This window comes from Rhinatrema bivittatum, chromosome 16 (assembly GCF_901001135.1).
Source record: "Rhinatrema bivittatum chromosome 16, aRhiBiv1.1, whole genome shotgun sequence".
Lineage (NCBI taxonomy): Eukaryota > Metazoa > Chordata > Amphibia > Gymnophiona > Rhinatrematidae > Rhinatrema > Rhinatrema bivittatum.
In genome coordinates, this window is record NC_042630.1 from 31,422,970 (window position 1) to 31,438,332 (window position 15,363).

General features: G+C 44.6%; 1 protein-coding gene across 3 annotated transcripts in view; it reads left to right on the forward strand.

Moving 5' to 3' along the window:
* SV2A (synaptic vesicle glycoprotein 2A) overlaps positions 1-15,363 on the forward strand; it is a 43,911-nt gene that overhangs the window by 20,677 nt on the left and 7,871 nt on the right. For 2 of the 3 annotated variants that reach the window (XM_029581088.1, XM_029581089.1), the window contains 10 exons: positions 916-1,096; positions 2,554-2,705; positions 3,136-3,269; positions 3,559-3,648; positions 3,831-3,941; positions 4,870-4,958; positions 9,912-10,076; positions 10,567-10,700; positions 11,589-11,792; positions 12,524-12,683. In XM_029581088.1, coding sequence (XP_029436948.1) covers positions 916-1,096; positions 2,554-2,705; positions 3,136-3,269; positions 3,559-3,648; positions 3,831-3,941; positions 4,870-4,958; positions 9,912-10,076; positions 10,567-10,700; positions 11,589-11,792; positions 12,524-12,683 — 1,420 coding nt within the window. The remainder of the gene's footprint in view (positions 1-915; positions 1,097-2,553; positions 2,706-3,135; positions 3,270-3,558; positions 3,649-3,830; positions 3,942-4,869; positions 4,959-9,911; positions 10,077-10,566; positions 10,701-11,588; positions 11,793-12,523; positions 12,684-15,363) is intronic. The other variant, XM_029581090.1, reaches the window with a different exon arrangement.

The following is a 15,363-nucleotide window of genomic DNA, read 5'->3' on the forward strand; positions in this document are numbered from 1 at the left end:
TGCTATCATCCTCATTCTGATGGGAACGTGGGCAGCTGTGCAGCAGCAGCAGAGCCGTGACGGAGGGAGGGAGGCTGGGAGGCGCTGTCACACAAGACTGTCGCCTCACATGCTGGTGACGCACAGCGGCGCCCTGACTGCTGTGCCAATCCAGATGGGAAAAACGGGACCAAAATAGCCTGCACCGACCCGCACTATGTCCTCAGGCACTCGTCTGCTTTTCTCTAGCACACTCCAGGTCCCCCTCACACTGCTTTCCTTTGCTTTCTTTGATCCTTTTTCCTTTTTTACCTTGTTTGATATTTTCTTTTTAGCTCTAGTTCTTTAAAAAGGAAACCTTCCTAAATTTTTTTGTACTTGAGCGTACTTTCTCATTGACGTTAAGTCTGTGGCTTTCAGGCCTGTAAACAAAAGACAATGGATGAGATGAAACCGGGCAAGGCAAAGCTGGGGAGGTCTGGGCTGGGAGAGAGGGAGATTTGTAACTGTCCTTTGGAACGCCCTGTAGCCCATACCCTGCAGCTCCTGCACTGTGAAGGAGACGTCACTGGCTTAACATCCCAAGAGAACAAACTGACCAGGGAGCAGGGGCTGAACGCATTCCCCTGAGAGACTCTGATCAGTCTGCACTGAGAGGAAGTAACCCGGAGACTGTAGCACAGCCATTAGAATAAAAGAGCAATGGATGGCCAGATGTGCCTTCTGTAGTCCTCTAGAATTCTCACAATCCATCTCCATCCAACAGGCAGCTGTTTCCATGTGGACTTAGGATCAGGAGATGGGGAGGAAGAAAGGCAATAGTGAAAGCTGGTGCTATGCAAGCATCCCAAACACTCTGCCAATGCACCCCAGACTGCCCTGCAGCTCCTCCTGTTAGGCTCATAATAATGATTCTTGTTCTTGCTTCCTCTTTAGGGCTCATCGTGTACTTGGGGATGATGGTCGGTGCATTTTTATGGGGAGGCCTGGCTGACCGCATTGGCCGGCGCCAGTGCCTCCTAATTTCACTCTCGGTCAACAGCGTCTTTGCCTTCTTCTCCTCCTTTGTGCAGGGATATGGGACCTTCCTCTTCTGCAGACTTCTCTCTGGAGTCGGGTAAGCCCAGCCATTCCTCTGTGACTTTTAAGTGTTGGTGTTCAGCCTGGTCCAGGGGTTTCTACCAGGGAAGCCTATAATTTAACAAAGCCAGTTAGCGCACAGCTGGAGCAAAACACTTCCCAATGCATGTCCTAGAGTGATTCAAGAGAAAAGCTGCTACTATACTGGAGGGCATAGGCTTGATCTGCGCACTGCGAGAGGGTTGAAAACATGTTAATTGCCTCTAAAAAGAGACTGTCTGCCTCTCTAGAATTATAATCCACTGTGAAAATAGGTACTTGTCCAAGCCAACCTATTAATATCCGGCATGTAGAAGTTGATGGAAGGGTACTATATGAATGATTACCCTGGAGGCCTGCAGTAAAACTTGCTGAAGAAATTATACTGCTTTTCAGAGGAAACCAAGCACCTATTTATACACGTCCATGAATATTTGCACCACCTCTACCCAACTGCCAGGTTCTGAAGGTTCCTACCTAGTGTGAATAATGATAGAGCTTGTGTGCTAACACTACAGCTTGTTAGCATCATGCTGATGATAAACCAAAAGGAATCGGCTTTGTTTCAAATACAGAGGCTGAAATTCTTGCGGCACAGGAAGGAATTAAAAGGGCTGGTGATATGTGCCACAGCATGGCCTGCCAACGCCTCTTTAAGAGGCCATATTAGACTGTCACACTAGAGCAGATGTGCATTCTTGAGAAATAGCTGTAAATAGCATATTTATTTAATTAATTTAGTGTGTATTTGGCTCCCGCCTTTTCAGTGGTAGCTCAAGGCAAGTTACGTATCACCTTCTTTTTATTATAGGAATAGTTGTGCAGTGAGGAACAAAGAGAGTCGGGTTACCAGCAGTTAATGCCACACTTGGACCTCCCAATGAGGCATGGAGGCGAGCCAAACAACCCTGGATCCCTTGGCATGTCAATGTCCAATGTTAAGCACACTCTTAAACTGCTTGGTTGCCATTACTGTCATGTTTGATAATTTGATGAAATTGTTTTCCCAACAAACTAGTTCAAAATTGAGAAACTGAACAAACAAAGTGATCTACAAGTCATAATGAAGGAGATTTCTTTAGAGCCTTTTACAAAATGATGTAAGGTCAGGGCTGGGAGGAAGGAGTAAGACTCCATCATGGTTTATAAGCACAGAAATAGGAAGAAAGAGTGACACTCCATCTAAAGACTCCTTTGGAATGCTTGAGGTCAACAATGTGAAGCATATCTTAGATTCTATTGATATCTACAATGGAATGATGTTACCTATTGGTGAGTGGGGTGGCAAGTCTGACTGTAGAATAGATGTGTTTTGGTAACAGTGACATTTTATACACTGATGCAGTCCTGAGATGCTGAGGCATCAGCAAGGAGATTCTTCATCATTAAGATAACCCTTCATTAGCTCTGTTACTCAATCAATTCTGAGTGTGCTAAAGCTTGGTATCTTTCCAGCATTGGTGGCTCCATCCCTATTGTCTTCTCCTACTTCTCTGAGTTCCTGGCCCAAGAGAAGAGGGGAGAACATCTGAGCTGGCTCTGCATGTTCTGGATGATTGGGGGAATCTATGCCTCTGCTATGGCTTGGGCCATTATTCCTCACTATGGTAAGAGAAATGGTCCAATCCTCCTCTCCAGTCTTTATAATGTGTGGAATGATGAATCTAACCAACCTTCCACGGACAGTTGGTTAAAAGCTTTGCAGGAGCCATCACAGAACCACAAATTATGTTTCAAAAAAGCAGCCAATCACAGCACGGTATTTAATACCATTCCAAGAATTCTTATGTATACAAATGGCATCTCTTTTACAGAACATTCTCTGCATATTCCAAGTGACTTCATGCCTGAGCTTTTCAGTTTAGGAACATCAAAAAGCACTGCAAATCAATTATTCACTTTTCACAACCCTCCCCAATGTTTCTATGTGCTATCTCTCTCTCTATATATCTATAGATATAGATATATAGATATTTATTTACATATACATATATTTGGTAAGCTAAGAGAGGTCTTTCCTCCTTTTCTAACTCTCAGGCTGGAGTTTTCAGATGGGCTCTGCATATCAGTTCCATAGTTGGCGGGTCTTTGTGCTGGTCTGCGCTTTCCCCTCTGTCTTTGCCATCGGGGCTCTAACGACCATGCCTGAAAGTCCCCGTTTCTTTCTGGAGGTAAAGCCACTGCATTCTGGGTTCTCAGAGACACAGGGGAAGATGATACATTGACTGCATTCTGGGTGGCTTGCAGGCAGGGGAAGAGGGGTACAAATGTTCCATTCTGAGTATCTCATGAAGAAAGAAAGGTGGAGGAAGCACTGCGTCAATTCATAACTAGCGGAAGACACTGTAGGGGGGACCATGGCCCTTCTTCTTGAGTGGTTGGTGCTTGTGGTGTGCAAGTATTCCACAAGAATCTCTCACTTCTGCACTATGATCTATTCTACTTTGATTTCTATTCTAGAACGGAAAACATGATGAGGCATGGATGGTTCTGAAGCAAGTACACGACACCAATATGAGGGCTAAAGGTCACCCGGAACGAGTGTTCTCTGTAAGAGTCGGGCACCTATTCTCTACTGTCTGTCATGGAGTTTTTCATTTGTTTAACCTCAGGGCTTAAATTAGTCATGTTCACTTCTTCAGTTCCGCAACTCAAGTCCTTTTATCTTAAGAGGAGGCACTCAAAGTGAAGGAGGACATAACCTAAGCCTGCTAAACTCTTTCTTCCCACAGGTGACTCAGATAAAAACAATAAAACAGGAGGATGAGCTGATTGAGATCCAGCTGGACACTGGTACCTGGTATCGGCGCTGGGCCATTCGTCTGCTGAACCTTTCACAACAGGTAACCAAGTACAAAAATCTGCCCTTTTAACCAAACTTACTGTAAGAAATAAGGACATGACACATGCATAGGGCATGGTTTAGATCCTTCAACTGAACCTGAGCTATCCTGGGACTTTTGGCAGACGGCAATGTCCTTTTACCTGTAATGGAGCAGATTTTCAAAGGGGTACGCGCGTAAGATATGAGCGTACCCCCCCCCCCCCCCCGCCCCCGATAACATGCCCCAAGCTTCCCCTGCGCGTGCTGAGCCTATGTTGAACAGGCTCAGCGGCGCGCGTAAGTCCTGGGGCTTTGCTGGGGGAGGGCATGTCGGGGGGCGGCATGATGTTCGGGGGCGTTCCGGGGGTGTGACCGAGGCCTCCGGACCAGCCCCCCCCCCAGCTGGGGGATTTTGGAGCGGCCTCGGAGGGAACGGAGGCAGCCTTGCGCTCACCGACCCCGGATTTTAATAGATACGCGCGGCTACGCGCGTATCTATTAAAATCCGGCGTACTCTTGTTTGCACCGATCGCACGAACAAAAATACGCACAGACGTATTTTTTTAAAATCTGCCCCAATATGTTTAGAGTCCTGCTCTTATTTGAAGACCTGCCTCTCCTGCCAGAATACAAAGTCCTTGAGATCCCATTAGCAATTCCTCCTATAGCACTAAAGAGAAGACAAAACAGTCATATGAAAGAGATAACTGGCTTCTAACTAAAGAATATTTTTTCTTGAATCTTACAATTTCTGGGCCTCTCTCCCGTCTTTCTTACCTCAGTTTTTTCTTTGCCTTTACCCATATCGCTTGCTTTTCTATCTCTGCTTCTCCCTATCACTGTCCTCTCACAGTGCAGGACAGCCATGAAAAAGTATTAAAGGAATTGTTCTTCTACTGTGGTAGAAAAATGTCTTGACGTGTTCACTTCTGGTTATGGATTCCCAGGTCTGGGCCAACTTCCTACAGTGTTTCACTCCAGAGTACCGCCGCGTTACCCTCATGATGATGGCCGTGTGGTTCACCATGTCCTTCAGGTGAGAACTGGGCTAACAACCTCAAAGTTATTGCAGATGTGACTTCACACTTGTGGGGCAATGGTCATCCTACTCAGGCTGTATGCATCCATTCTTTCTGGCCACGTCACCTTTCTTCTCTGGTTGTTCCACACTGACAATGCTGGAACATAGAGTCTGTTATTTGACTCTAGGTTAAGGGGCCGGGGTTGATGCATCACAGGCAGTGTGGCAGTGAAGGGTCCTTCAAACACTTCCCTGCCCTGGTGAGTTAACCCTACTCTACAAGAAAGATCTCTACCAGATGAAAGGGCAAGTCAGCTGTTATAGATCCTCTTCAGTCTATGGTCACCTTCCTGTGGATCAGTACTTGGTTGTGGCCAGATAAACTTTGGCACAAGGAGGTTTAATGGCATGTTATAAGTGACTTCCTCATAGTCACAGAGAAAAAACAGCAGTAGGGCAGGGACTTCGAACCCCTGGCTGGTTGGGAGGCGGAAAACATTGTGGAATCTTGACTCCTAGTCACAAGCAATGACACTCAGTAGGATCAAGACCATACTACCACTGAATGCTGTGGAGATAAGTGATTTTTTTGGGGGGCTGGAAGGTAATCATTGAGACAAAAGAGGAAAAATAAGCTTTTCCCTAGCTCAGAATAATTTGGTTCCATGTTAGGAGTCACCACACAAGAAAAGGAGACATTGTAGATAATATGTTGAAATCCTCAGCTCCGTGTGCAGTGGCAGTCAAAGGAGCAAATAAACTATTAGGAATGATTCGGAAAGGAATGGAAAATGGTGTGACCACACCATGAGTATTATGTGCAGATCTGATCACCTCGTCGCATAAAAGACAGAGCGGAACTAGAAAAGGTGCAGAGGAGGGCAAGAAAAATGATAAAGGGAATGTAACGGTTTCCTTATGAGGAATGGCTAAACAAGACTCTTCAGCCCGGGGAAGAGGCAACAGAGAGGATATGATAGAGATTTATAAAATCATGAGTGGGGTGGAACAGGTAAATGGAAGATAGTTATTTACCCTTTCAAATTGTACTAAGACTAGGATATATACCATGAAACTAACAGACAGCAGATTTAAAACATTACAAAACCAAGCTGTGGAATGTGTTGCTGGAGGCCGTGGTGAAGGCATCGCAGAGTTTAAAGGAGGCATAGCAGAGTTTAAAGGAGGTTTAAACAAGTTCCTGGAGGAATAGTCATAACCTATTACTAGCCACATGCATTTAGAAAAGCCAATGCTGATCCCTGTGAGTGATCAATAAGAAATAAGTCTATTTTTGGGATCTGCCAGGTAATATGTGACCCAGATTGACTACTGTTAGAGACAAGATTCTGGACTTGATTGACTTTTTTTGTCTAACTCAACATGGCATTTCTTATGCCATCATTCTGTTGCCTATCACACCATGGGAGCCCCAAGTCATAGAATGAAAGAGCAAAAAGCAATCGTCAATGGATTGGAGGGAGACGGACAATGCTAAGAACAGGGTAGCAATTTCAAAAAAGCTCTCACCGACAGCAAGGATAGAAAATTGGGCATGGCACTTTCAGAGGTCTTATCAGAAAGCTGCAGAGGCAGGGAGCTGCAGCCCAGGGGTGCGGGGATGAGGAGAGTGGAGCCGCAGCACCCCTTACCATTCTTAGTTTTGCCTGTTCTGGATCCAAGGTCCATGGGATGTGTGGAAATGCTGAAGATCGCAAGGTTTTGTGATCCAATCCAAACAGATGTTAGGCAGGTGCCAGTGCGAGGGATAAAGAATGAGGTTATGTATTAATAACAATAAGGATGTTATATGGCATCTTTCGTTTGTGTTATCTAGTTCCACTGTCTCAGAAAGTTTCACATAAACCACCTCAGGGGATGGAAACTTTGGCTATCGATGTCAATCCTCATGTGCCATACACATCTACTTAGCAGTTGCATCCCACTTCCAAATGCGAATTACCTTGTGGGAGGGGGAGGGAGGGAATGAAGTGTAAGAAAGAATACCAGACCCCTGAGTGGAGAGTGGCCTAAGGGAAGTCTGGGACTGAGGCCGAAACACTGGCAAAGCAGCATCGTGTTTGGTGAGAGAGCTGTGTATGCCCAGCGGCATTGACTATGGGAATAGGAATATAAGAACATGCCATACTGGGTCAGACCAAGGGTCCATCAAGCCCAGCATCCTGTTTCCAACAGTGGCCAATCCAGGCCATAAGAACCTGGCACGTACCCAAAAACTAAGTCTATTCCATGTACTGTTGCTAGTAATAGCAGTGGCTATTTTCTAAGTCAACTTAATTAATAGCAGGTAATGGACTTCTCCTCCAAGAACTTATCCAATCCTTTTTTAAACACAGCTATACTAACTGCACTAACCACATCCTCTGGCAACAAATTCCAGAGTTTAATTGTGCGTTGAGTAAATACGTAGGAGCAATGACTGAAATGGGGGTGGTGGCTGCTCAACCATTCAGTTTATCTTTTGCTACTTTGGTATGCTGGTCGAGGCTGCAGGTAGCATACTTTTGGAGGAATAATCATTTTCCTTGCCACTGTACTTTTTCCTGAGGGCAGTTTTCTGTTTGAGCCCCGTGGGAGGTCTTCTGAAGGACCTTTGGAGGATTTTTTTGGCATGGTTTTGTCAGCTTGTTATCTTTCTGCCTTTAATTCCAACCTCAAAGCATTTGAAGACTGGTCATTGGGGGAAGGATTTATTTTATTTATTTATTTAATATATATTTCTATACCGGACTTCACGAATAGAAATTCACATCAGGCCGGTTTACATGGAACTTGGGGGAAAAACAAGTGTAACCAAGAACAAGAAGGCTGAATCAAGCAAAGTTACATAAAACAGGGGCATTGAACTTGGGGGCTAGAGTAGCCAGGAAGAAAGGTAGGGCGGAAATAAGCAACAAATAAATAATATATAACTGGTTATGAGATTGGTAATTATCTCATTCCTTAGGCTGAGTTCGAAGTGACATTTTGACTAGGGGAAGGCTTGGAGGAAAAGCCACGTCTTCAGTTGTCTTCGAAAGGTATGAAGGCAAGGTTCCAGTCTTAGGTCGGTCGGAAGTCTGTTCCAGATGAAGGAATTAAATTAGGGGCTTGGTTTGGAATCACCCGGGTAGCCCCGTCTTAGCAGGAAATGTGCCCACGTTCAAAAGCTCCATGGCTGAAATGCCTGATCGGCTGCAACGATCCTGCCTCTGCGCGGGATGCATCATAATATTCTAGTGTGCATCTTCAGAAATGAAAAAAAAAAGAATGTTTATTTGCATTCTTTCTCACATCAGCATTTTCATAGGCTTTGGTTTCATTTTAGACTGTCCTTGCAGCAGTAATCCAGGTTTTTGCACTTTTTGTCTTAGTTTTCAGTGTATTTTTTTTATTGTGCTGGTACGCCACCTAGGATAAATGAAATAAATACCAATAATTTGGGGCATGGGAAAGCTGGCGGTCATTTTCCAAGCACCTTCCTAGTAAGTCCAAAATTGCAGAAGGAATAAACCTGGATCTTTCTTTTCTTCGTTCTTAAGGTGTCTCTCATATTCTCTGAGGAGTCTGTTGCAATCAGTTTTTGCCTGACAAATTGTCATTCGTTGGGGAGTGACACCCTCCCAGTGGAATGTCAGCATACTGGGAAAATACAACTTGACAAACCTGGGGTGCAGCGGGTCTAGCAAATTAGTTAGCAGTGCATTAATGCAAAAGACATGTTGGGTTAAATGCACTCACTTTATTTTGTGACAGTTTTCTTGTAGTACAAATCTGCTTCAAGGTAGCCAGATCTAATCCTTTTTTTTTTTTTTTATTTATGTTTTTTTAGAATTGACAATAATGAACAATTCGAAAAGGTTAACAAACCAAAACGTCAAATTTTTTCATACAATGGTTCCATAAAATATCAAATTGTAAAGCGTGTACATGTCTTCCCAGCTGGACTCTGAAAGCCGGAAAAGACATCCATTGATTAGAACAGGAACAAAACATCAGTCTTATTTATTCCCCCCCCACCCCCTCCCTCCCCAGGACATCGGATATAAACATAGTAGTATGTAAAACAGAACATTAGGCCCCAATATAGATAATTATATTCAGTTGTTAACTTATAGACAAATCATTAAGAATTAAACTCCGCGCCAGTGGAGATAAAGAAAAGAGATATTTCTCCCAACGAGTAACAAAGAGCCTTCGAGGGCGAAACCACTCCACTTTTGTTATATATTTATCCAACAGACAAGTCTGGTGAATGAGGTTATGCAATTGTGTCAAAGTGGGAGGATCAGTTGTCAACTACTTCTGTAGAATACATTTCTTGGCTAGTAAAATCACAAGGCGGAACCACCACCGAGTAGTTGGGTTTGCAAAAAATATTCCCCGACTATCATCCCAGAGAAAGACATGAAGATGAAAGGCAAATTGAAGGGTACACATCCGTTGTAGATAACTGTGCACTTCCCCCCCAAATAATCTAAGAGTGGGACAAGACCAAAATTGATGACCAAGAGTACTACGGGAGGCTCCGCATTTGGGACAGCATCCAGAACCGCCCCCTCCCCAACTTGCTCACTTGCGCAGAGACCATGTAAAATCTATGTAAAAATTTAAATTGAAGCTCTAGCAAGGGGGTAGGCACCGACAAAGATTGTGCTCTAGAAAAACACTGCCTACATTAGGGCGTGGTTAAAGAGATTCCCAACTCCCTATTCCAGCCAGCTACAACTTTGTCCCAATTAGGGAGAGCTCGGGAGTTATCTAGCAGTTTACACCAAAATGAGATCAGATCTAATCTTTAACACTGGGAACCCTTCATGGTCCTTTTTCTGTGTGCACACAACTGCCTGCCTTTGAAAATGTGCTGCCCGGGTCCTGTGGCCTCAGGAGAAGGAGCTCACCCTGGCCACAGTCTCAGACAGGCACTGCGGGGCTCTGACCCGGGTTTGTCCTCTCTCTTTCCAACAGTTATTACGGTTTGACCGTCTGGTTCCCGGATATGATCAAGCATCTCCAGCACATCGACTACACCTCCCGTACCAAAATCTTCAAAGAGGAGCTAGTGGAACATTTCACCTTCAACTTCACCTTGGAGAACCAGATCCACAAAAACAGCAGATACTTCAACGACAAGTAAGCCATGAGTTACAATATCCTCCCCCTCAGCAAAGCCTGAGCTTCTAAGACCTGCAAGGGCTTTCAGTAGTATCTTCATGGAGCTTCATTTGCTTTGAGACACTTCTGCAGCATGAATTATCAGAAAAGATAATCTTAGATACTTTCACAGGTCTTCCACCAATGCCCCACATTTGAGGACCTGAATGATGCATTTCTGAATTAACAGAATCAATAGTTTGAAGATTTTTGGGGGCCATTGTGCCAAACATATTGTTATAAGTATAAACGATTAAACAAGGGGGTCAACAACTCTATTAGGATAACAGCAACAATTACAACTGCTAACATGTTTTTCAGTAACAATGAATGAACATGTTACAGACCACATGAGAGAGTGTAAAAAGTCTCCCCATTAGACTAGTGGTGTCTGGTGGGCTGCCCAGAAATGCCTGAAGTCCCGCAGAGAGTACAGGTGGGATATCACGGTAAACTTTTAATTCCACAGGTTCATCGATCTGAAGCTCAAGTCTGTCACCTTTGTGGACTCTTGGTTCGAGGAGTGCTACTTTGAGGATGTCACATCCAGTAACACATTCTTCAAGAACTGCACCTTCCTATCCATTGTATTCTACAACACAGGTAACATTATCACACCTCTTCCACTTCCACCTGGCAGAAACATACAGTCTCTGACTACAGCTCAAATGACACCAGCTTAGAAGCTGCTCTATTCATGTCCCTCAAGCCTCCAACACTTTGCTGGAACCTCCAGAATCATTCTGCAGGAATCCCAGGCATTTTCAGTATCTCAGAGCCCATGTGATGTTATCTGAGTTTTCACCAGGATTTGTGGAAAATATCCAGCAGAGTTCCTATAGCCCTTGGTGCTGCGAAGTTAGGAGCATCTCGCAGCTTGTGGTCTGAAGGAAGGCTCATGAGCACCAAGCCCAACCCTTGTCAGGTTTCCCAGAGATCATTGTAATCCCATGAAATACATTTCTTAGGATGAGATATATAAAATAGGTGGAAGTCTGAATGTGAGTTAATCACCAATGAATGTTTGTGCTTCCAAGGTCCTCAATGCTGTTCCTAAACTTTAAGAGGCTGTGTATTTGCAAGTTTATAGATTTCACATCCTTTGCCCCACCATGAGAGCATAGTGTGACAGAGAATTTTGGCAAGACTGTAGAGCTTGTGGGGCAGAATACGCTCTGGGGAGGATGTGTAGGGGAACAGAGGTATCTCAGAGTCATTTAGGGCAGAACAGAACAATCTTGAAAGCCTGTAGAACCATCTAACACTCTACAGCTCAAGATTCTTTCCCTCTTTCAGGGTTAACCTGCATTTCCTTCTCGATTCAACAGAAAAACATCATTAAGTGACACATGCCATGTCTTCTCATGCTCACTATTCACTGGAACTCACTTATTAACTCATACTCACTTCTCTCTTCTACTCAGTATTTGGTCCTGCTCACTTACTAAATCAATCATTCCCTACTGACCTTCCTCCCCCTCCTCCCTGCAGACCTGTTTGAGTACAAGTTCATCAACAGCAGAATTATCAACAGCACCTTCCTGCACAACAAGGAGGGCTGTCAGCTGGACTTCAGCGATGACAACAACGCCTACATGATTTACTTCGTTAGCTTCCTGGGCACCCTCGCTGTCCTGCCGGGCAACATCGTCTCTGCCCTCCTCATGGACAAAATCGGGCGCCTTAGGATGCTGGGTATGGTTCCATTGCATGGAAGCCTTGGGGTTTGCTCTGATGGTTTTTCTTTGTGGTTGGCTACATTCAAGAAGCGTACAGTTACTGTCCCAGACTGGATTACCACTCAACTCTTGAGATTCGTCTTTGGGAAAATGAGTCTGTAATAATAGTGATAGAGAGAGTAATAATATATAAAACCACTTGGAAATATGCAGCCTGTGCTTCCCTGGAAGAAGGTGATGGCTTGTAGACTAATCAACTGTTTGGTAAACGCCTCATGTTCATAAGAACAGATCCTCTTATGGCCGTGACTCATTGTGCGACATTGGGTACATCACATTATCTTCCTGTGCATCAGTGCCAATCCCAGCTCTGCCCTTGCCCCTGTGTTGTCCTTGAGTTTTATATCTTCCCATGCCTCCGTTTATCAAAGTGTAACTGGGTAGTAATAACTGCACTGGTCTTTGGGAAGCCACACCCTCCATTCCGCATGCATGTTTTTAAAGGGCTAGGACTGTAAAGCATGTGGGGATCTTGTGTGGATGAAAGGTATTGTATAATTCCACATTATTGGTTAGATAAGTTTATTTTAAAAAAAAAGTTTCTTTCTTGAGAGGCGAAGTGGTTAGCTCTTTATTCTTGGCTCCTTTTTAGAAGGATCCTCTTTGGGTTTAGAGCTACAGATACGCCTTGCAGCTCCTTATTACAGACAGGTGTGTTACTCAAGCCTTGCGTTTCTCTCCCCGTAGCTGGTTCCAGCATCATGTCTTGCATTAGCTGCTTCTTCCTCTCCTTTGGGAACAGCGAGTCAGCCATGATTGCCCTGCTCTGCCTCTTTGGGGGGGTCAGCATCGCCTCCTGGAACGCGCTCGATGTATTGACTGTAGAGCTCTACCCTTCAGATAAAAGGTAACAGTCCTGCCCCATATTGTCCCTCTATATGAACATGGTAATCAGGAGGCTGGAAATTACAGACCAGTTAGTCGGACTTTGGCGGTGGGAAAACTAGTGGAGACTCTTCTGAAGGAAAGAGCTTTTTAAACCAGTGGGTGGCAGGATCTGAGGCAGCATGGTTTTATCAGATTGATTTCTTTAATTGGTTAACCAGAGAATTAGAATGGGGCAAGCACTGGATGTTTTGTTCTTGGTTTTCAGCAAAGCTTTTGATATTATCTTGCATAGGAGGCTCATAAATAAATTGAGCAATCTAGAGGTGAGATCTAAGAAGATGGGAACTGGATTAGAAACTTGTTAAGAGATAGGCAACAGAGCATGGTGCTAAATGGAGTTCCCACTGAAGAAAGAAATGAGTTCCCACTGAAGAAAGAAAGGTGATGAGTGGAGTGCCTCAGGGTTTGGTTTTGGGGCTGGCTTTGTTTAGTACCTTTGTAACCGATAGGGGTGGGGGAAAGTTTGTCATTTTGCCGATGACACTAAGGTCTGCAACAGCTTGGACACACCTGAGAGAGCAGACAGAATGAGAAATATTCATTGAAAGGTCAAGAAGTGGTCGACTGCATCACAGCTAACTTTCAATACTAAAAAATAAGAGAGTTATAGATTTAGGATGCAGAAATTCAAGGAAGCAATACACAATTGGGGGGTGAGCAGGGGGTGTGAATTGCTGATATCCACAATGTAAGAAAGAGACCTAAAAGCGATTATATCTGATGATGTCAAGGTAGCAAACCAATGTGACAAGGCGACGACCAGAGGCAGATGAATACTTGGCTGCATAAGGAGAGGCACAATTAAGCGATTATGCCATTATCATACCTGGGAACTTTCTATTTGCAGTGAGACTGTTGTGGATTAGTGGAGGTTGCTGGGGAACAGGATGAGGTAGGGGTATGCACACAAAGTTTCTTCTCTCTTACACACTCTCTCTCAAACGCACACATGCTCACACCCGCACACATGCTTCTAAATAAATGCAACTGAAGATGCATTTTTTTGTCCTGTAATTAAGAGACTGAGTTGAGGCCTAGGTCTTTCCAAGGCCCACACAGTTTTTTTGTAGACGTGAGGGGTACTTTGCATTTCCATCATGTATATTTTAAGTTCATATTTTTTTATATCTGTTTTTATCTGAAATATCTACTCTCACTTCTCTCTCTTCCACAGACATACACCCACTTACTCACACAAACCTGTCCACACACACACACACACACGCTCACTTTCACCCAACTCTCTCTCTCTCTGCTTCCTTCTACCTCTCCCCTCTAAAATGAACCCAACAGCAGCAGCAGCAGCACTTTAGGCCCTCGCAGCCCATGGGACTCCTCTTTCTTCCTGTTGCATGGATTGACATTGCCCTATCTTTCTTCCTGCGTGGCACACCCTGCACCCCCCCCCCCTTCTTCCAGTGTTTAACACTGCTCCACATGCCAGGCAGTCCCTCTGCTCCTCCTTCCAGCGTGGGCTGACCAATGCTCTGATGTTCCTCTACATGCCCGATACGCCCCCCCCCCCCTCCTTCCTTCTGTTGCATGCCTAATGCTCCTTCTTCCCAGCCCTGCAGGCCATGGTGACTTTCTCTTCCGGGCCTGACAAAGGCACTTGAGCAGCAGCAGCACCTGGAGCTTTGCACTGTTGACCCGGAGACCCAGTAATTCCTTTGGAATTCTGGAGGCTCCAGGTCCAATCCAGAGAGTTCCAAGGTTATGGCCATTGTACAGATCACTGTTGAGACCTCATCTGGCATTCATGTCCAGTTCTGAAGGTCGTACCTCCTAAAGGATATAGGCAGACTGGAGGCAGTTAGCGTGCATATGAGCTCAGACTTAAGAATCTAAATATGTATCCGCGAGAGACAGAGGACATACAGAATGACAAAGACATTCTAATCCCTGCATGATGTTAATAATGCACAAGAAGTAAACCTCTCTCAATGGAAAGAAAAGAAATTCTAAAACAAGGGATCATAATATGAGCCGGTCAGAGGGTAGACCCAGGAACATCAGGAAATATATTTTTTTATGGAACAGGCGGTGAATATATGGAACACCCTCCTCTGGAGAGGAGGAGAGGGTGGTGGAGGATAAATTGGTAAAAGACTTTAAGAGGGTAAGGGATAAGCACAGAGGAACCTTGATTATAAAAAAGTATAGTCATAGCTGTGTGCAGATTGTTACTTTGTGTGTGTCTGTTGTAACTTGTGATTCAATTCACTAATTAAACTATAATACAAAAAAACGTGAAGCAGCAGAAGTATGACCTAGTGGTACCTCTCAAACAATTCAATGGCAAGTGTTGAAGCTGCTAGAATGAATGGCAAGGGGTTATATGAAACCTTAGCAGAATCGCAGGCAACCATATAGCTAGGCCTGTCTGGCAGGCTGCAGTACGATGACAAAACTAACTAGCAGCAGGGTCTGTCAGGCAGGTGCAAATTCCAGCGGAAACACAGATGCTCATATAGCCTGCTCCATCTGGCAGGCTTTTTAGGGGACCCTGGGCTCTGCACCACCGTGGTTATTTGAGTGTTCCAGGGCCCCGCTGCAACTGATTCTCCCTGAGCCCTGCACCTTCTTAAGGTCAGCCCTGAGGTTACCTAGGAGGTTAGATGTTTGGACAACAGCAACAC